Raw genomic sequence first — 21,058 nt, 5'->3', positions numbered from 1 at the left:
ATATTTACCTATCCACCCTCTTCATCATAGCAAATAAAGAGCATCATTTAAGTGATTTTCACGTGTTCACGGATCTGTACCTACTTCACATAATACATACCTAAACCGGGTCGTTTCCCACTTATTGATGAAACCCAAAATCAGAATCAGACTTGTTTCTATTACCGATTATTCTAAACAGTTTTTGTAAACCAGGTTCACGAGTCTAATACATAATCTGCACATCCCTATTTAATTTCATGTATGCTGCATTATATTACATGTATATAATACATAAAAATTATATTATATATGTGCATTACATGGATCAAGATATCACTTTGTTGTTCAACAAAAGCATATTGTAATAGATTTCTAGCATAGGTGCCATAATCTGACGTTACGTTTGCAAATGATCTCACATATGTTACGATATTTCTTTTTAATTATTACATATATGTAGTACTAATAGTAATACTCATATGCAATACTCAAAACTCGGTATTAAACGTATGCAATACCCTGTTTTACGCATATATAACAATGTAATATTGTGCATCAGGGTATTTATTATTATTATTACTTATATGTAATATTAACAGTATTACACATATGTAATGCTAACAGTATTACACATATGCAATACTCTGTATGACACATTATTACCCAGTTGTAATATTTATTTATCCCCTAATAATCTATTAACTCATGATTAATCAACTAAACTAACAAATCAAACACATGAAACAAACAAATTATGTTTTTTTTCTAGAGTAATAGCCAATTTTGACCTAGAATCAACAAATTTTGGCTGTTTAGACCTTGAATCACCAAATCCGGGCCGCTTTTGACCAACAATCACCTAATTCTGGACTTACAGCATAATTATTGATTGTAGATCTTGCAGATAAAGCAATATCTAATCTATTTAAGAGGAAGACAATGAAAATCAGTAAAAAAAACATGTGAATTAGGAAGAGTTACCTTCAATTGTCATATTCAATAGTTGAATCGAAGATGGAGATACGATTAATGGAGATGTATGGGTAAGTACGCACAGGCAGAGGGTCGATATTCAATAATTTAGGGTTTTTCATAATCAAGATGCTTCTATTCACGATCTGTAGGTTTTTTAAAATCTATTGGAAAATCAAATTTACAATTATAACCCTAGAGTTAGGAGTTCCTTAGTTCTCTCTTGATCCTTTTCCTGTGTGTGTGAATATAAAAATAAGATACTTTAAAAGTTTTTTACATTTCATTGCAAACAATCATAGATAAATGATATGGGTAACTATGACTATCTTAAGATAGTCTCATAGATGGTAATCTAATTAGTGGGTAGTGACATGCATCATGCATGAATAGGTTAACAAGGATAAAAGTCTTATTTAAACCCTCTATAAATAGAGTAGATTCTCCCATTTAAACCAAAGGCGAGCAAGTTACTTGTCAATTTATTTATACATATTTGGTTTATAATATTACCTTTGTTCAACATCTCCGATTTACTGCTTGATATCGAATTTATTTGTGGGGTGAGGGTTTTTTTTTATTTTGGGGTGGGGTGGGGGGGGGGGGGGGGATGGGTGTCGGTTTGTAAAGTTGTTAACATAACATCTTATTTTAGTAACTTGTTATATGTGCTATGTGAAGTTTAAGTTTATGAATAAAGATAATAGATTGAATACAATAATCTCTTATCATATAATAGCTAGGCACGTTACTTCTTACACCATTTAAAAAAATAAAAGAACATCTGAAACCCTAAATCCCAAATACCCCCCCCCCCCTTGCCACCACCATTTCCACCCATCAACCATGCTAGAATTAACACTACTCAAGCCATCTCCACCGCCGTCATTCCACCACTCGTCGTCAACAACACTCCTCTGTCACCATCACCAGCGTTGACGAGTGTCATGCAACTCGCCGGAAAAACGAATGTCGATCCCTTTTTGTTCACATGTTTGTTTTAGCAATTGATCAATTAAACTTCGAAATTGATCCAATGTATCATCAATTGGATCTTCAAATTGCTCAAATTTGACTTTGAGCATAATGAGGTTTAACCTTGAGCGTTTTTTAATTACACATGATCATAGTCAGGTTTAACCTTGAGCGTTTTAGGGTTTGGAATTCAAATGAGCGTTTTAGGGCTTTAACCTTGAGCGTTTCTCGCGTGCCTGATGCACTTTAAGAAATTATTGTATGCTAACCTCCCTCTAAACCCTAGTTTTAACAAGGTTTACAAATTCTAGAGTTAAGTGCCATTTTCATACCCGTAGTTTGCTCAATTACGCAACTTTAGTACTTTTTTCGAATTTATTGCAATTGGATGCTTCACGTTTCAAAAACATGCCATTTTAGTAGTTTTTTTCCAACCCCGTTTATTTTGTCAGTTATATCAGGGGTAAATTGGTAATTTCATTTATTTTCTCTTTTCTTTTAAACTACTTTCCCCTTTTATATCATTCCTAATCCCTAAATCAAAATATCAATTGACGACATCATCTAAACCATAAATCCCTCCATCTGACTTTGAACAATCGAGCAATTTGATCTTCACAAATATGGCTGAAGTATACTCCTCATCACTTCTATCATCATACCCCTTATCGCTTGTTCATGGACACACACCAGTTATGAATAACTGTTTTATGAGCTAAATTAGGGTTGAAAAATTAGGATTGAATCTGTCTAGTTTAAATCGGAACAAAATTAAGCTCTCTACATACCTCAACAGACCTCCGTTCAAACGTCTGGCCGGAGGAAACTGCCACCGGATCAACGGACCTCTCGACATAAGCCGAAAATCGGACAAATGAATTTATTCCTTTTCTCCGGTGCCGACGCCGACGACGACTTGTTTAAGGAAAGTCTCCTTTTCTTCAGCTTACCATTCCTCACCATGTCTTCTCAGTTTTAACAATACAACAAGTGTGTGTTGTAATACATCATAAATAATTTTGAGTAGTTGGTGGAAAGCTGGAAGACCTTGTCGCCGGTGATAAAAATGAAAAAATAACAAGAGTTTAGTTTAGGGGGTTTATTTGGGATTGGTTGAAGAGGATCAGATGATATTCAGATAATATGGTCAATTATGTTTTGATTTAGAAAATAAATATAAGGAGAAATAGTTTAAAAGAAAAAAGAAAATAAATTAAATTACCAATTTACCCCTGACTTAACGAACAAAATAAACGGGGTTAGAAAAAAGTACTAAAATGGCATGTTTTTGAAACGTGAAGTATCCAATTGCAATAAATTCCAAAAAAGTACTAAAGTTGCGTAATTGAGCAAACCACATGTATGAAAATGACACTTAACTCCAAATTCTATTACGACGATAAGGGTTCATGATATGTTGGGGTCTTTAACATGTATTTTCTTCGTGTCAGTTAATATATCGTCATTTTCCGCTATTCTTGCAATTTTTAGATTGATATTAGCATGTTTTTCGTAGAATCAAATCCTAGTACAAAAAGATTGTTGTTCAAGCATGAATTTCTTGAAATAATCTTAAGTCTCAACCATAATATTAGTTTTTTTACTTACATCCGAACTCGTTCTTGGTGTAAATTTAATCTTAATTTGTAATATTCTTTGCATTTTGAATTATGCTTTAACAACTTGCTAGATACAGTTCAAAAAACATTCAGTTCTAAAAACATTTAGATGGCATTGCCGTTGAGAAAAAAAAACATAATTCATGAGCATCGAGGCTTATTCGAACTAGGTTTGGCATGTCGTACATATAATTCCACATAATCATTATCAACTTATGGGAAATTCATAGTATTTTCGTTGTTTATTATTTAGTTCCACACATTACTTCATATCCCTCTCAATTAGAAAAGTAAATTTATCTTGGTTTATGGTAAATGGCATACATGTGCCTGTTTAATGGTAAATGCCATACCTGCGAACTGACCCTATCTTGTATACTAGGTCCAAGTCCTAGGCGGTTCTGAGAGACTTCTGAACCATTTAGAAACATTGGACCGGTTATGTATTTGAGCCTTAAATTGAGAACATTGATCGAATATAACCATACATAATAATTCAGAAATCAAAGCTTGGTTAACAAGTGAGAACATTAGTCGCATATTGTTCTTATCAAACCATACAATCATCACATACTATACCGATTATGACGAACTGTTTTTATTTGAATAGAAATAGCTGCAAGTTTCACGGGTCTTCTCTTCATACCTGCTTCTAGAGCAGGCTTGTTATATTTGGAAACTGACCTTATATATAACAATAAACAAGTTTGACAGATTCAGGGGTTTTATGCTCACCCCTAGTGTTGGGTATTTACTTCGGGGCTGTTTGGTAGCCTATTCACAGTCATTAAAAGGCTTACTTTGAGGCTGTTTGGTAGCCTATTCACAGTCATTAAAAGGCTACCTCTTAATGGTCCGTACCTCTTAATGGTTAAGAGGTAACCTTAAATCTGAATAGTTAAGAGGCTACCTCTTAAGGGTTAAGTCTGAATGTAAATTATATTTAAAAAATATAACATTGCAAGTATTTTAAATGGGTACCTTTAATAATATTTTTTTAGTTAGGCAAAATTTAAGATACAACTCAACCATGTGACATCAAGATAAAGAACACAACCAGCATTGCAAATATGATAAGCAGGCAGACAATGTACATCAATTCTACAATCTAAGAACTACAGAAAGTACGAGTCAAAGTCAACCCACATGAATCCTTGGCACAATAACAGAATTAACCTATAAATAAACTAAAAATGCAATACTCAAAAGAGTGTTGTTAAAGCTAAAAAGAACAGTCCATGATATGATAACAACGGGGCTCATTCTTTAGAGGTCTTGTTGATGAGTGACTTGTGGATGTGAGGAATGACACCACCTCCAGCAATGGTACCTTTGATGAGAGTATCCAGTTCTTCATCACCACGAATGGCGAGTTGCAAGTGTCTTGGGGTGATCCTCTTCACTTTCAGATCTTTGCTAGCGTTTCCTGCCAACTCCAGCACCTCAGCGGTCAGGTATTCCAGAATTGCTGCTGAGTAGACTGCTGCTGTGGCACCAACCCGCCCATGGGCTGAGGTTCTTGTTTTGAGATGGCGGTGGATTCTGCCCACTGGAAACTGAATTCATAAAATGAAAAACTTAGCATCAGTGGTCCATGCACACATCCAAATCAGTGGTTTACAGAGCACCATACGGGCGTTTGACCCATTAATAACAAGTGGAGCGTTTTGAAGTGTTTTAATCCCAAAGGGTCAAAGTTAATAAAAAGAAACCAAAACCGTAACAAGTCAAACAGGTCGAGTCGTCCTAAGTGTTTTCAAACTACATAGAAATCTCTTGTTATATTGATTTATTTAGAATAATAACAGAATACTATTTTAACAACCCTATTTAAAACATTATTCATTCTTATGTTAATAAAAAGGACTAAAAGATAAAAGAGTGACAAATAAAACAAGATTGAATTGTCATATATAGATTTACCAAGGTTAAGTAACACAAAAAAAAACTCTTCAAAGGTTTCTCACAAGGCGACATATGGATATGGCTTGGACAATTGTTGATTAAATCATAGAATGCATTATGCATCTCATTGTGGTTTTAACATGTCAAGTTAATTTATTTTATAAAGATTAGGACATCTGAAAGTGCTATGTTTCAAGATTAACGAACAATACTTGTGTCTAGCAACAAAAAATATAAAGATTCACAAAGATTCATAAAATAACTTTCGCTACAGCAGAATAGGCTTTTACCTAATGAAAAAACGGTATACAAAATTTCATGATGGTATCATGGCACCATTTAGTAATTCACCAGCAAAACCGTCAAAATATATCACACTTGTATGTAATTTTGTTCATCTAAGTAGACATAAACACTACACCTAGTTCAACTAAACACATCAACCCCAGTCAAGTATGCTAACTTTAGCCACTCTTGTAAAAGTCAATGAACGAAAACATGTACCACAGATGCACAAACAGCACAATTTAACAGAAACGTCTAACTATACTCTTGAACACCTTTATTCATTCAATCTTTTCAAACACATACATCTTAAAACCCTCAACCTATCAAATAAGTCACAGCAAACAACTTCAAAGCTAACAACTATGTTCACCGTAAAAGATATAATCATAATTCGATAGCAAAACAACACAACACAATCTATGCCAATTTAAATTCACCATAACAAAGCATATTATGAGCAACTGTAAGCTATATGTATACCTGCAACCCTGCTCGTGCAGACCGAGAAATCGGCCGCTTCTTATCCTTATCCTTGTTAGCCGCAGCTGCAGCCGCTGCGGTCGTCTTGCCAGCCAACAAACCCTTCCCACCCTTCCCCGCCATTTACACACCTACCACACACAGTTCAAACAAAATTATACAAAAAATCACAACAATAACATCTTCAAAGAACTAATTTCATATCAAACTCAATCTCAGATCTATACAGTCAACAGATCTGCATATAACAACAGATCTAACACAATTCATAACTCTAATAACCCTAAAGCAAACATTCAAATATAATTAATTAGCTTTAGAACTAGATAACATAATAATATAAAAAATCGGAAGAAACAGTCAATTAAAAAAGCCCTAAATAGCATAAACTTCAAATTGATCAAATTGAAGCCTTTTTGTCATCAATTGCAGAATTGAAACAATATTTATTAAAATTAAAGCTTTAAATTGATAAAAAAACAGACCGATTAATGGAAATAAAAGTAAAGTTGTTACCTGGAAGAGAGAAAGACTAGAAGAGTAGGAGAGAAGATATTATTATTATTATTATTAAGATAACGCTTTGGGGAACATTTATTTATTTATTTATTTATTTATTGGTACGAGTTTATTTATATTCCAGGCGTGGAATATCTGAGTACAGGTGAATGGTACAAGATTCGATGCGTACGTACAAGTTGTTGGTAAATGATTAGGCTTTCTGGTTGGGTTGGATATGTGACTGAAATCCACGTGATTTTAGCGGCTGCTTGATCTTTTAGCGGTGGGAAGTTTAATTTTCGATATTTGTCCTCCCTCTCTTTTTTTATTAAATTTCACCCCCTTTAGTTTTGTCGTCTTATTTGTTTGTTCTACTTCTTTTAAAACAAATTTTGAAAAAGTGAATATATGAGTTGGAGAATGAAAGGTCTCAAGTTCGAATTCAATTTCAACCGGAATTCATCACAGTGGGCAACTAGCCATTTGGATTATGGGTTTTCCCTAGCACATGAGCAGAGCCGGCTATGGGGTATGGCGGGGTAGTCGACGGCCACAGATTCGATACCCCGCTAGGCCCGATTTTTTTTTAAATTATATTTACTTTTATGGAAAAATATATGTATATTCAATGTTTCAACACAATTAATGGTAATGGCTACGACATCTAACTCAAAGGTTGTGGGTTCTAATCTTACTTGAGACATTTTTAAGCTTATTTTTATACAGAATTTTTTTACACAACTCAAATCATAATAAAGTAAGCCTATTTGGAATTAAATTGTTTAAACCCAAACAAATATTCTTTTTACTAAAGGCCCAAATTTTTTTTTGTCTTTGGCCAAAATTTTTTTTTCGCATTCTCGGAGCCGGGCTTGCACATGAGGTGGTGAGCTTGAGCTACCCAACGCTAGGTCTGTGATTGCGGGCGTACGAGGTCGTCTTTTGTCATTGGGTTACCCAGATAGCTTTGGTTGTTCAAAAAAAAAAAAGGAATTTAGAAGTCACATACTGCTACACCACACGTGAAATTGTCCCTTTTGGTTTCTTTCAATCGTCACAAGAGAGAGGAGAGTCGAGATCTTGGATCTCTACCTAGTGTTCAATTTTCATGGTTTGCGTGATTTGAGCTAGCTTGTTGCCCCATTATAGACTTTGTTGATTGGTTACATCAAGTTCAATTATATCTCATAAAGGTGTGATCTTTAAACATCGTATGGTGAAACTGGGTTTCCTGTTAAGTTCCAATAATGCCATTGTGGAACTTGGAAGATATTCTGACATGTTACCGTGTCGACTCTTTCATTGCATTAACATATTTAAAACAGATATGTACAATCTTAACAACGGGTTACTGACTCAATCAAGTTGAAAACCATCGACAATTCTTCACATATACAAGTTGACGAGGGTTGAAACTTGAAACCATGATTCTTCAACATGGAGAGGAAGTGACAACTTAGGAAAGTGTTAAAAAAATATATTATTTATGTAAGCTTTTTTAATCTAATTATTTCAACAATATTCCACAAATCAAACCCACCATCCACCTAAACCATATGTTAAGTCGAAGGTGGGTTTAAGCATTTAATCCCATTTCTCTAACTTTTGTTTATAATAAGATGAAAGATCAACTTAAAAGACTAGAAGATATATATTCACCCATATCCACAATCTTTGTATAATTATGATATATCAAATATCTAAACATCAAGATAATTAAACAAATCCATGTCCTTTATTTGGACCGACTAACTAGCTGGTAAATAACAATCCATTCTAAACAATTTAGCTAAATATTCTAACGTGGTTAAAAGGCTGTTTAGTGAGTCATTAAGGTTCATAGCCTCTTAATAGTTTAAATGTATCATTAAGTATGAATGATTTAAGACATAACTATTAAGAGGTAACCTCTTAATCATTCAGACTTAAGGTTAACTCTTAACCATTAAGAGGCTATGACTAATTATGAGATAGCCTCTTAATGATTGTTTAAGAGCTGACTATCAAATAACCCCAAATATGCTTCTATTTGGGAGATTCAAAGAAAACCGGAACCGGTTCACAGTCCTCTAAACTCACAGGAAACCTAGAGATCTCGTCCGTCCAAGGATTCTTCTCATCATAATCAACGGTCTTCATCGCACTCAAAATAACACTATTACACTTAAAACCCGAACCAAACGCAATCTGCCAAACCCGGTTTCCTTTCTTGACCCAGCCTTTCGCCTCCACGTAGGCCAACTCATACCACACCGAACTACTCGACGTGTTTCCATATCTATACAACGTCATTCTCGAAGCTTCCATATCGTCATTGGTAAACCCGAGCGTCTTCTGCAACGCGTCCAGCACCGGCTTCCCACCAACATGCGGAGTAAAGTGTTCCACCACCTTTCGGTAATTAGGCACGTAAGGCCGGACGTTTAACTTTAGTTTTCTCGCAATGTAGTTTATGAAGTACAACAGTTTCTCTTCTAGCGGAAGGATTAGTGAACCTACGGCTGCTACGTTTGGTTTAATTGTCGATATGGCAGCGTAGAGGAGGTCTTTGTTGATTGTGATGCCCACGATTCCTGCGGTGTCTTCTTCGCGGAGGATGCAGTTGTAGGAGCGGTCTGAACTTGAGGTGTTGGTGCGTATTGTGTGAAGTAGTTGATATTTGGAGTTTGTGTTATCGGATGGACGATTGGAGAGGAGGATTGCCGCGCCTCCAACACGGAAGATGCAGTTGGTAAGGAACTTGGAACGGTCTTTCCCTAGGTAAAAGTTTTCGGTTATGCTTTCGGTGCTTACTACCAACGCGTAGGAGTTGTTGTGCACCTGTGAAAAATAGAGTGAGTTAGATTACTCTGTAGTTTATGGTTAGCTAATATGATAATAATTGTGGATACTTGTATAGCATGAATTTTGGCTGTAATTTGGACTGTGAACCGAACAAGGCTTTGTTTATGTCCGTCTGTTAAGCTTGTATCGGACAAACAAATAGTTCACGTACAACTAACCGGACAAAGTTCATGTGTGTCCCCGTTCATCAAGGGAATGAACTTGTTCGTGAATAGTTCATGAACATAGACGATGTTTTATTTGATATGGCTAACCGGGGATTACTAGTGTCAAGGTTCGGTCCGGCTACGAAGTTTATTATAGTTTTTTTATAAACATTCATATTTGAATATGTTAATTTTACATATAAATTATCACATAATACTCATATATATATTTCTTTTGTAGTTAATAATTTTTCCTCATATATATATATATAATATATATATGATAAGATTAGAAAAATCTTAAAAAAGAAGTAAAAACCTTTAATTAACAAACATAAACAAACATTAACATATGTAAACGAACACATTATCGAACGTTCACGAACACAATTTAATACGCATGGCCTCCGGAATCCCTTGTTCACGAACATTATTGAACGTTCACGATCCTGTCATGTTCGTTCATTTGGTTAATCAACCGGAATCCCTTGTTCATGTTCGCTTATTTATTAAATGAACGAACACAAAAGAACTTCTCTTTGAATAGTTAACGAAATGACGAATGGTAATTAGCCGAGTGTTCGGTTCGTTTACAACCCTAACTATGATTCATTGAAGGTAAGATCAATGTTTACTGTCATATGTGCATATTTTAATAAAAAAGATTACACAGTGTGTACTAGAATATGAAAACAAATCAATTTAAAGGCACAAATGTGCATATAAAGGTACCAAATAATTACCTGAAGGAGCTGTTCAGCGAGTCCGATGGCCAGAAGTCCAGCACTGCATCCCATCCCAACAAGATTGTAGGTGATGATGCTTTCTTTAAGCTTGTACCGGTTAACTATTATGCTACAAAGAGACGGTTCTGGGTTATAAATACAACAATTCACAATCACTATACCAATATCCTCACATTTCACACCCGTTTTTGCAAGAAGCGTGTCTACCGCACCAAATACACTCATTTCAACTTCCCTTCTTGCATCTCTCATTGACGGATTATATTCTTTTCCGAAAAAGACCTCTGCCACATAAGTCGAGTCACCAAGGCCAGATCTTTCCATAGTTTTCTTCATGAAATCCAGTATTTCTTCTGAGAAACGCCCGCTTTCTGCTGTTTCCTTCACAATAATATCTCTTGACCGTATCTGCGACGTTGGAGGCTTGTAACAGGCGAAATCTATCAAATAAACTTTGTTTGAGGGTTTTTTGGCCATGACAAAATATAACAGAAGAAGAAAGATCATAAGTAGGACACTAAACACAATTTCTGAATTCAAGATAGGATGGAGATCATTCAATTCTAGGTTGATGAACATGGTTGCGGTATAGTATATTTTCATGGGCCAATTGGCTTCTTGTTAAAGACTACTAAACTTAAACCTTATCGTGGATTCGAGGTTTTATGCACAGGGAATTTCTAACAGATTTCATAAGCTTGTATAGTTATAATTATAGTTATAGTTATAGTATTTAGTGGTCCTGGTTGTTATTTAAGATGCGTGGAGCTTTCATATTGAACATTTTGGGAATAGGCTATGGAACTAGGCTTACCTTTGTTAACAGAAGTCCTTATATGTTCATATCATTTGTACAATTTTATTTGCTTGTACAAATTGTTTTTCAGGCTATTATAGTTTAATCTATGGGTTTATAACGGTAACACCAAATCTTTCGTTGTAGTGTGCTTTATTTTGATTGGATTTGAAGTTAGCGTTAACGATCACTCCCTGTACGTAGCTATTTTAGAGATACTTATGAATATCTGTGTTTAAGTTGGTATAAAAAAGGATGACATAAACCTAACACGTCTTATCTCTTAAGTGTATTGTTTTGAGATCTATCATCTATGCTAAAGAATACCACCATATGTCTATATTAAAGATGCCTATTGATTTTGCATGATCAAATTACCATTGAAATATTAACATAAATAAAACGAATATAAGTTTTAATTTCAAATTTTAAACCACCTGCTCTATTTACCTTTTAAGCATCGTTATACATATATACTACTTGTTAATCTGCTCTTCACATCTTATACTTGTAATGGAGGTAGTAATTTAGGGGCGAAGCTTGGACGAGTTTGTCAGCCGGGGGACTCAAGATGTATTAAAAAAAACATAAATGAGGCGGGGCCAATCTTAAATTATCATTTAAAAACGGGTAAATTTACACTACTGCGTAAAAAAACAGGGGGTGTAAGCAGTAAGCTTCGCCTTTACTAGTAAAGTTAATGGACTTTGGAGTCTTTGTAAATTTCAACAATGCATAATGAAGCTAAATTCAGTTCCTATTCTTTTCTATATACATCTTTGCTTTTACAGAATATTGTCAAGTTAAATCTTATAATTTTTTTAAGATGTCTCTAGAAGAATATGATAGTTTTGGCTTTTTACGCAACAAGTCGTATTCCCTGTAAAGAGGTTTATATGAGACCTGTTTTATATATTGTTGAAGGAAGTAGAAAAGTGTAGAAGAAAACCTTTCCATATAGTGCAAGTTTATAGACTAATAAATGAATCGCATTGAAGAGTATATGTAAAGTCTACATAATGCCTGCCTACAAATGACTTTTCTTTTATAGGCATGTTTCTTCTGTTGGATGTTAACTATATGAAAATGTAGAAGCATGCATTTTTCAATATTGTTGAAAAAAAATCATGTTTTTAGGATACTACATGTAGTCCTGCTTGTATTTCCCTTATGTGAAGAAAATGCTGGCATCTCATAGTCTTCATACATCCAATGTAGATAACCATTTTTGCTGTTATGATTATGATATTGAATTTAAAATTTTGGTATTGCTGTTTAGAGAGAATTTTTTTTTTAAATAAGTGATATGCTTGATTCGTCTCGCGAGTCTAGCCAGGTTGGGTGTATGGTATGGAAAGCTCGGGCTTGTTTATTTATAACCCATCTACGTACAGACTTCCATTTCTGGAAAACGTTTATAATAAAGTGGCAGACAAACCGGCAACAAGTTGCGCTGCTACCCCTTTTAGGTTCCATTCGTTTGGACTTTAGTAAATCTTATATCAGGTCCTTGGACAAGGCCGGAAATTCAACATGACCATCCCACACATTGATGCAGCGGCATAATGATAGCGAAGATTGAATCACGTTGATTCTAAGAATACCCTTGATGAACTTCCCAAAACTCTCAAAATCTCACCCAAATGTCAAGGAAAATGAAGAGAAAATAATTTATTACTAAAATTCAAGTCTCCCCTTTTCCAATTACATTAGCAATATATAAATAGACTTTGAAATACGAGATGGGCCCAAAAAAGGCCATGGGCCAAATACAAACCCAAAAAGAAAAATGAAAAACTGAAAAAAAAACATAAAAAGGCTCATAACTTTATTTAGGAGGCGTTTTTGGGCTTCGGACTACGGCGGTTTGTCCCACAATGTGCTCCTCGTCTCAAGTTTCGATTTGACTATAAATGAGCTTGAAACGAAACTTCGTGGGCCAAGTTATGCCCATTTTCGTGAGCCATCTTTGAAAGCAAGATCATGAGTCTCCAAATATAACATGACACATTCTTCGAAGGCCTTCATCACACATTTATTTGAACGACAAACTAATCTACTTTTGAATACTCCTAAAGACTCCTCTCTAGGCTATCTAATCCTACAATTTTCTGAAAATTAATACGATAAACACATAACAATCACCTTACATTGTGTAAAATAAACAAAGTATACGAGTATATATCCTTAAACTTATGAACATTGTATCACAAATATATAAACCAAAGATTCACATAAACAATGACATTAAAATTTAGTAACATATACAACTTAAAGGAAAACATTATTGAGTTCAACCGGAAGGTGCAAAATCTACTGGGAATGCCCCGCATACAACTTGCACCGGAAACTGATCAATCTCGCCCGTCCAAGGATTATCATCATCACAACCATAATCAACGCTCTTCATCGCACGCCAAATAACACTACTACACTTAAAACCCGACCCGAACGCAAGCTGCCAAACCATATCACCTCTTTTAACCCGACCCTTTGCCTCCACGTACGCCAGCTCATACCACGTGGAGCTACTAGAAGTATTCCCGAACCTGTACAATGTCATTCTCGAAGCTTCCATCACCACGTCCGAAAGGCGTAACGTCTTCTGCAAGTCATCCAGTACTGGCTTCCCGCCAACGTGCGGAAGAAAATGATCAACCGAGTTACTATAATTAGGAATATACTGTTGTATATGTATATTCCGTGACGTCATTACTTTCCTTATGAAGTAATTTATCTGATAGTATAGTTTCTCTTTAATAGGAAGGATTAAACGGCCAACGGTGATTAGGTTTGGTTTGATTGTGGATATAGCCGTGGCGAGGAGGTCTCGGTTGATGTTGACTCCTGGGAGTCCTTCGTTGTCTTCTTCTCGAATGATGCTGTTGTAGGATCGATTGGAACTTGATGTGTTAACGTGTACTGTGTCAAGGAGTTGGTATTTGGAGGTGTTGTGATCGGATGGGCGGTTGGAGAGGAGGATTGCGGCGCCTCCCACGCGGAACAAGCAGTTGATTAGGAATTTTGGAGGATCTTTTCCGACGTAGCAGTTTTCGGTTATGCTTTCGGTACTCACTACCAATGCGTATGAGTTTTGGTGCACCTGCATATCCGGCCACTTTTGTCAGTTGTATCTCAAATCAGGGGCGAAGCTTCTTCAGGGCTAGAGGTGACCCCGACCCTGTTGTTTTCGTAGTATTGTAAACTTACCCGTTTTTCGCTCAGAAATTTTTATACGTAATATAAATTACCGTCTTTGACCCAAATTTTGAGCATGACACCCCCCCCCCACACACACACACACGTTCTCATCCAAACTTCGCCAATGTCTCAAATTGAGTGATTATGCAGGTTTTAGTTTATCATTTTAGTGATTAGGGCAAAAACTAATTGATGTTAATTTCTACAAAGATATATCTATACATATGTATATTGACTAAAAGATGACAGAATGTATAAATCTATAAGTTTGTCTGCAAATTTTAGATACTTGATAGGTTATACTTGTTAAATACACATCATAATACCAACATAGCTTAGGTATTATGCTCCCCTTAGTAAATTAGGCAAAAACTTTCACAAGTAAAGATATGCATCAACTAAAAGATGACAGAATATTTAAGTTTTGTAAAAATGGTTTATGACTAGCAATAGTGTAAATAACCTGAAGGAGTTGTTTAGCAAGTCCTACTGCCAGAAGTCCTGCACTGCAGCCCATCCCAACCAGATTGTAGGTGATGATGTTTTTATTAAGCTTGTAACGGTTAACTATTATGCTAGAAAGAGACGGTTCTGGGCTATAAATACAACAATTCACAATTAGGATCCCAATATTGTCGGTCGTTACACCTGTTTTCCTCAGAAGCATGTCTACTGAACTAAATATTGTCGTCTCAATTTCCCTTCTTGAATCTTTCATTAATGGTTCGTAAGTTGGTTTAAAAAAGGTTTCCGCCAAATAAGCAGAGTCACCAATGCCACATCTTTCCAAAACATTCTTCATGAAGTCCAGCGTCTCTTCGGTCATATATCCGTGTAGTGTTGCTTGCTTCAAAACAAACTCTTTTGAGGACTTCTGAGAATCTGGAGGCTTGTAACAGACGAAATCGATCAAGTAAACTTTGCATGAAGGTTTTTTGTTTGTGACAAAACATAATAGAAGAAAAATACCCATGAGCAAGGCTAAATACATCATGACTATTGTATTGGAATTTAAGACAGGATGGGTGAGAAATTCTGGGAGATCTCTTAGATTGATAATGAACATGATTGTTGTATAAAATATGTTCCACGGATATAAGGACGCAGGGTTTATTAGCTAGATATACGAACTACAAAAATACAAAAGATGTTGTGAGATAATTTATGGATATATAACTATTACATTCAACGATTCTGCTTGTTTCGTAAAACCCGTGAAGTTCTCATATTACACAATAGGGGAATTCGGACTCTTGAGAATAGGTGTACCTAACAGAAATCCTTAAATGCCCATATCATTATCAAAAGTACTATTTATGTATGTGCAACGATAATTCTCGTACAATTAATCAAGTGTATCGGATTTGAACTATATATGGATTTGCAAGGTCAAGTTTGTATCCAAAACCAACATAAAGTTGTGTGCTTCATTTCTATCAAATTTGAAGTTAATGCTAAAAAATAGTGTCAATGCTGTATTAGGGATATGTATGCGACTAACATGCCCCATATAGTATCCAAAGTTGAGGTAAGTCTAGTGCCGTTTATGTATGCAATAGTGGGAGTAACCGATAGGCGTATATAGCGTTTATGTAAAAATACACTGCTAACTAAAATTTCTTGCAAAACACTCCTTACTTTTATTTCATAAGCATTTATGAAAAAGTACAAGCCTGAATCGTTTCTATCATGGATGTAAACACTATTTTCACGATTTTTAAGTATACCAAATAAAGAGGTAGGTCCCAGCATAGCCCAGTTGGACCCGCAAAACTCACCTCAAAGAGGGACGTCTGCGCAGTTGAACCCGCAAGACTCACCTTCAACAGGGACGTCTGCGCAAAGGCTAAACTCGCAAGACTCACCTTGAAGATGCGCAGAAACCAACTGGATCCGCAAGACCCACCATGCTCAGAGACGTGACGTCCTTACGCGCAGTTTGCAAGCTGTTCCCGCAGGAAAAGCCTCCCAATGGTGAAGTACCCCGCCTGTTCCCGCAGCTGCGGATACAAGCCATCAGGGAAGGCTACCTGCGCAGCAAGGCTACACGCACAAGGCACTTAACTCTTAAATAATTCAGTAATGTCACCTGAAGAAGGAGTGAGCAAGCCGGGAACACTCCCGCCCAAATGAGCCAGTCCGTACGCTACTGGAGGACCTTTTGTACTGTACCTGACGAGGTATGGACAAAAGGTCTGACCAAAGCAGCGACAGCTCACTGTGACAAAGGAATAGTACACAGCCGGCCTGGTCACTATCAGCCGCTGCCTACTCACCAACCCCTGTCACTATTAGCTGCTGCCTACTCACCAACCTGTCGTAGCACGTGCATAGCCTGCAGTTGGTGGAAAAGGAATAGTACACAGCCGGCCTGGTCCCTATCAGCCGCTGCCTACCCACCAACTGCCAGCATGGCATGTGCGTAGCCCACAGTTGGCAGAACAGGAATACTATTCAGCCAGCTGTACCTTCTTGGAAACCTACTTTCGGCTATAAATACTCCAACACCTTGGAATGGTATGGACACATTACATTATCTTATTATCTTATCTTCTCTCTAGCAATCTCTCAATATATACACTTATATTCAGAGCAATCTAGTCTGATTCTCACGCCGGAGGGTGGTCACAAGGAGGTACCCCCCCCCCTTCTCAGTGACGAGCTCACGGTGTCTGTTTTGCAGGTCATCAGAAGAACCATCTTGCCGGACATAACCCTCGTGGGAAACATCTATTTAACCCCCAGATTATCCATAATCTGCCCGGGGTCAATTAGTGTTTCTTCATTGGCGCCATCCGTGCATAAAAGCTAGAACTTATTCTTTTTCGGTTTTTTCAAAACTTCTGGAAAGATGGTTAACGTTACTCCGGTCCCCAGGCCAGGGAGTAACCAAGAAACCCCGGTAACCACAACCCCAGCTACTGGGGGGAACACCGGCGAATACACACGTTTTACGAACACTACCCCGGTTACCCAAGCCGGGGCAAGTGCAGTAAAATTTACAAACACTACCCCGGTCACTCGAGCCGGGGCAAGTGCAGTAAACAATCATCCCCTGGGATTCATTGATACCCAGGCGGAAAGACGACATACGAGGTTCCCCCACCAAACACTTGATCAAGTTAAAGCGTGGGCAGAAACACGTCAAAAGGAATTCCAAGCTGAGTTGGATGAACGCTTACGTTCACTTCAACAGGCTGACGAATTCGGAATCACTCAATAGCTCAACATGAGCAATGAGTGCGAGTACTTGGACGATGATTCGGAGGAATCCGACACCGACGCAAACCCTCACCATAGGGCGAAAGGGAAGCGTAAGGAAACGGACTTCCAACCGAGAAGGAATTTTGGAGAAACTTTCAAACCAAAAACGCGGGTAGAAACCCACGTGACTTCTCCAAAGCTTTTAGAACAACTGTTGCAAATGCGGGAACGTCCAAGTTTGCAAGGGACATTGCGGAAGCAATCGCCCCGAAGAGTGCCAAGCAGATGGCAAACATCGGCACTTATGATGGTATATCCGACCCAGACGATCATTTGAACAGATTCATAGCGGGGGCAACCGTCAGCAACTGGACGGAACTCACGTGGTGTTATATGTTCCAGATGACGCTGGTTGGAGCAGCCAGAGCGTGGTTTGACCGTTTACCGGTCCACCACATCTACGATTGGACAGACTTCCAACAGAAGTTCAGCCAACACTTCAGCCAACAAATAAAGTATACCGAAGAGCAATGGACAATCCTCAATTGCATTCGAGAGGAAGATGAATCTTTGCTAGACTTCATCACTTGCTTCAACTCAAAGAAGCTAAGTCTGGGTAGTATTAGCGAAGATCTTGTTCGCGCTGCTTTCATCCAGGGCGCAAAAGACCCAGAGCTCATCCGCACCTTAACAGGTAAAGATGGCATGCCATCCACATGGGATGCCATCATGACAGCAGCTAAACGCTTCGCGGAAACGGAAAAGCAACTGGGAAGAGATCTTCCCCAGAGCACAAACCTCTACACCCATAAAACAAGAGAAAACAATGTCCTTACCGCCCGACTAAACAAAAAGAGGAAGCTAGGCATTTGGCAGTCAAGGGTAAACTTTGACACCTCATCCGGCTCGCACCCTCGGTTAGGCGGAAAGGATAACATGCAGTCGTCGAACCGGAACTCCAGATGGACGCCACTCACCAAAAGCGTCACCGAGATATTCGACACCGAGAGGCTCCCATGGCCAAAGGCTCCAATAATCCGAGAGCGTCACAACGCTGATCAGAGCAAATTCTGTGACTTCCACAGGACAAGAGGCCACAACACCGAGGAATGCGTAGACTTGAAGGACATCATCGAAGCATTTGTCAGAGATGGGACGCTGACGCACCTCGTGGCGTAATGAACGCTGAGCAGGCTAATGCGTGTAGAACCCCAGTTGGGGAAAACACGAATAAAACTGCAGCTTCAATGTCGGAGACTACATACTGCGTAAACAACGAGATTCCGAACCAAGTGCATATCGGCTCGAAAGGCTCGATGACACTCCCAAGAACATGGAAGGGAGCTCAATTACACAGTCTGCATGTAGATCAATTCCAAACTTGTAAAAGAAAAGGCCCAGAGCCACTTCTAATGGAAATGATTCTTCTTATCACATTGACGCTGATGGTCTTACATTTATACTTAATGAACTTTCATGCACAAAACGACAAATTTCTAAAGAAAATATAAGGAAAGCCTTCACGCAGGTCAGTCATAGGTAAAGTTTGATCATCCTACTAAATGAAAGTGACGGTCCTAACCGCACAAATCATGATAGAGGACACCGAACTAACCTATTGACAACCGCGCGTCGAATGGTTAATTTATTCAAAACACTGATATGCCGGTTTTCACCGCATAAATAAGTGTGAAGAAATCGTTACGTGTGGAAGGCGGCAAAACCCGCGTAAGCACAAAAAACAGATGACAACCTTCACGCAGGTCAGTTATAGGTAAAGTTAGGTCATCCCACTAAATGAAAGTGCCGGTCCTACCCACACAAATCATGATAGAGGAAACCGAACTAACCTATTGACAACCGCGCGTCGAACGGTTAACTTATTCAGAACACTTAGAAAATCTCTTCAAGGAAAAAATGAGGAAAACCTCCACGCAGGTCAGATATAGGTAAAGTTTAGCCATCCTACTAAGTGCAAGTGACGGTCTTACCCGCACAATCACGAAAGAGGAAGCAAAACTTTAACCTATTATCTGCCACGTTGATAGGTTAACTTATCCAAAGTACTTAAGAAATTGCTAAACTAAAATATGCACAAGCGAATCATATATTGTTTATGCGGCAAAACAAATTGCCAAATTAAACTATAATATGCATGAGCAAGTCGTATAACGTTTATAAAGCAAGAGTGACGGTCCTACCCGCACAAAAGATTTATATTCTATAAAAATTCAACTGTTACAAGAATGGCCGGGTATCTACCCGCCTACAAGAATATAAATCTATACAAAGATATAAACCTATCCTAACAGTGGGAAGGATCTAAAGGTTCAAGCTTCAGGACCACTCCCTCCAAACCCACTTGTACCCGCACCATCACTTGGCTGTGGCAGTTCAAGGAAGGTCTTGAGAATGGTTAGCCCATCATCAGCAGCAGCAACTTCGTTCACCTTCTCCACCACCGGGTGCGGGAAGGCGGCATACTGGTTCACTGCTTGGTCATATACAGCTTCAGTATCCACATCATATAAAGGGAAGTTGGAAGGCGGGATGCCCTTCTCAACGAACCCTAGACCAAGCAGGAAGCCAGCCTTTTCCCCATCCTCATGAGAAGCGTTGAGGGCTGCGCTCATGGCATCGTCATATGATGTGTCCGTGAAGACCCGATGCACAACCTACAAAACAAAAATACAAGTATCAAAACCTTTTCTAAGTACAAAGAAAAGAGTAAAGATATTATGAAGCTATGCATACCTGCGACAACGCTTCTCGTAGAAGCCATTCCTTGGTAACCAGAGCCTCTGGAGGGCACCTTGAGCTTCATTACGGGCGCGTTCGGCTTCGTTCTTTGTAAGGTTGGCAAGCAACACATCTTTGGCTGCAGCCTCTTCGACGCCCCTTAGCTTACGCTCAGTGTGGTCAAGCACCCCCCTCTGGTCAAGAATCTCTTGGAGCTTCTTGGCATCTTCCATGGCCAAGGCATCATGAGCCTGCTAGAGCCTCTCTAATTTGGCTTTGAGTTCCTCATTCTCAGTGCGTAGAGGCTCAGCAACAGCTTCAGCCTTGGTGGCCCTCTCAGTTGCGTTCCGTGCAGTTTCCTTAGCCAACCGAAGCTGTTCATTAACAGCTTGGGTAGCCTTGGAACGGGCCTCGAGACGGGCCTGAACTTCAACCTCAAGGGCCTTGAAGGCCTTCTCCTTCTCCGCAGCGACGGCGGAGAGTCTCCTGTTCTCCTCCCGGATAGCCCGCGCCTGAGCTACTTCTTGGATACGAGCCGCCTTTAACTTGTCGTTTTCACGACAAAGCAGCTCGACGCGCGGCTGCATCCGGGCAAGGAGAATTCGAAGCTCGTTTGTCAGCCTACCCTCTTGGTAGCTCGACATAGCTTCTCCCAGTGCA

General features: G+C 38.3%; 3 protein-coding genes across 3 annotated transcripts; all 3 read right to left on the bottom strand.

Annotated features, from left to right (window-relative positions):
* Positions 1-4,592: 4,592 nt before the first annotated feature.
* LOC143582403 (putative histone H2A variant 1) lies at positions 4,593-6,760 on the bottom strand. The gene is made up of 3 exons (XM_077064979.1): positions 6,738-6,760; positions 6,222-6,352; positions 4,593-5,104 (listed from the first exon to the last, which is right to left on the bottom strand). Exons 2-3 carry the CDS (start codon positions 6,342-6,344, stop codon positions 4,808-4,810), a joined length of 420 nt encoding a protein of 139 aa, XP_076921094.1. The 5' UTR covers positions 6,345-6,352; positions 6,738-6,760; the 3' UTR covers positions 4,593-4,807.
* Positions 6,761-8,747: 1,987 nt separating this feature from the next.
* LOC143582407 (3-ketoacyl-CoA synthase 11-like) lies at positions 8,748-11,041 on the bottom strand. The gene is made up of 2 exons (XM_077064984.1): positions 10,456-11,041; positions 8,748-9,542 (listed from the first exon to the last, which is right to left on the bottom strand). The coding sequence occupies exons 1-2, from the start codon at positions 11,035-11,037 to the stop codon at positions 8,748-8,750; spliced, it is 1,377 nt and encodes a 458-aa protein (XP_076921099.1). The 5' UTR covers positions 11,038-11,041.
* Positions 11,042-13,447: 2,406 nt separating this feature from the next.
* On the bottom strand, positions 13,448-15,818 carry LOC143582406 (3-ketoacyl-CoA synthase 11-like). Its single transcript, XM_077064983.1, has 2 exons — positions 14,919-15,818; positions 13,448-14,357 (listed from the first exon to the last, which is right to left on the bottom strand). The coding sequence occupies exons 1-2, from the start codon at positions 15,519-15,521 to the stop codon at positions 13,548-13,550; spliced, it is 1,413 nt and encodes a 470-aa protein (XP_076921098.1). The 5' UTR covers positions 15,522-15,818; the 3' UTR covers positions 13,448-13,547.
* Between the last annotated feature and the right edge of the window lie 5,240 nt (positions 15,819-21,058).

The sequence above is a fragment of the Bidens hawaiensis genome, unplaced genomic scaffold, assembly GCF_021521415.1.
Source record: "Bidens hawaiensis isolate Kalapana, Puna unplaced genomic scaffold, B.hawaiensis_p1.1 tig00031594_1, whole genome shotgun sequence".
In the NCBI taxonomy this organism is placed as follows: domain Eukaryota; kingdom Viridiplantae; phylum Streptophyta; class Magnoliopsida; order Asterales; family Asteraceae; genus Bidens; species Bidens hawaiensis.
Note: the sequence above shows the minus strand (reverse complement) of the source record. Positions and strands in the feature narration are given on the sequence as shown.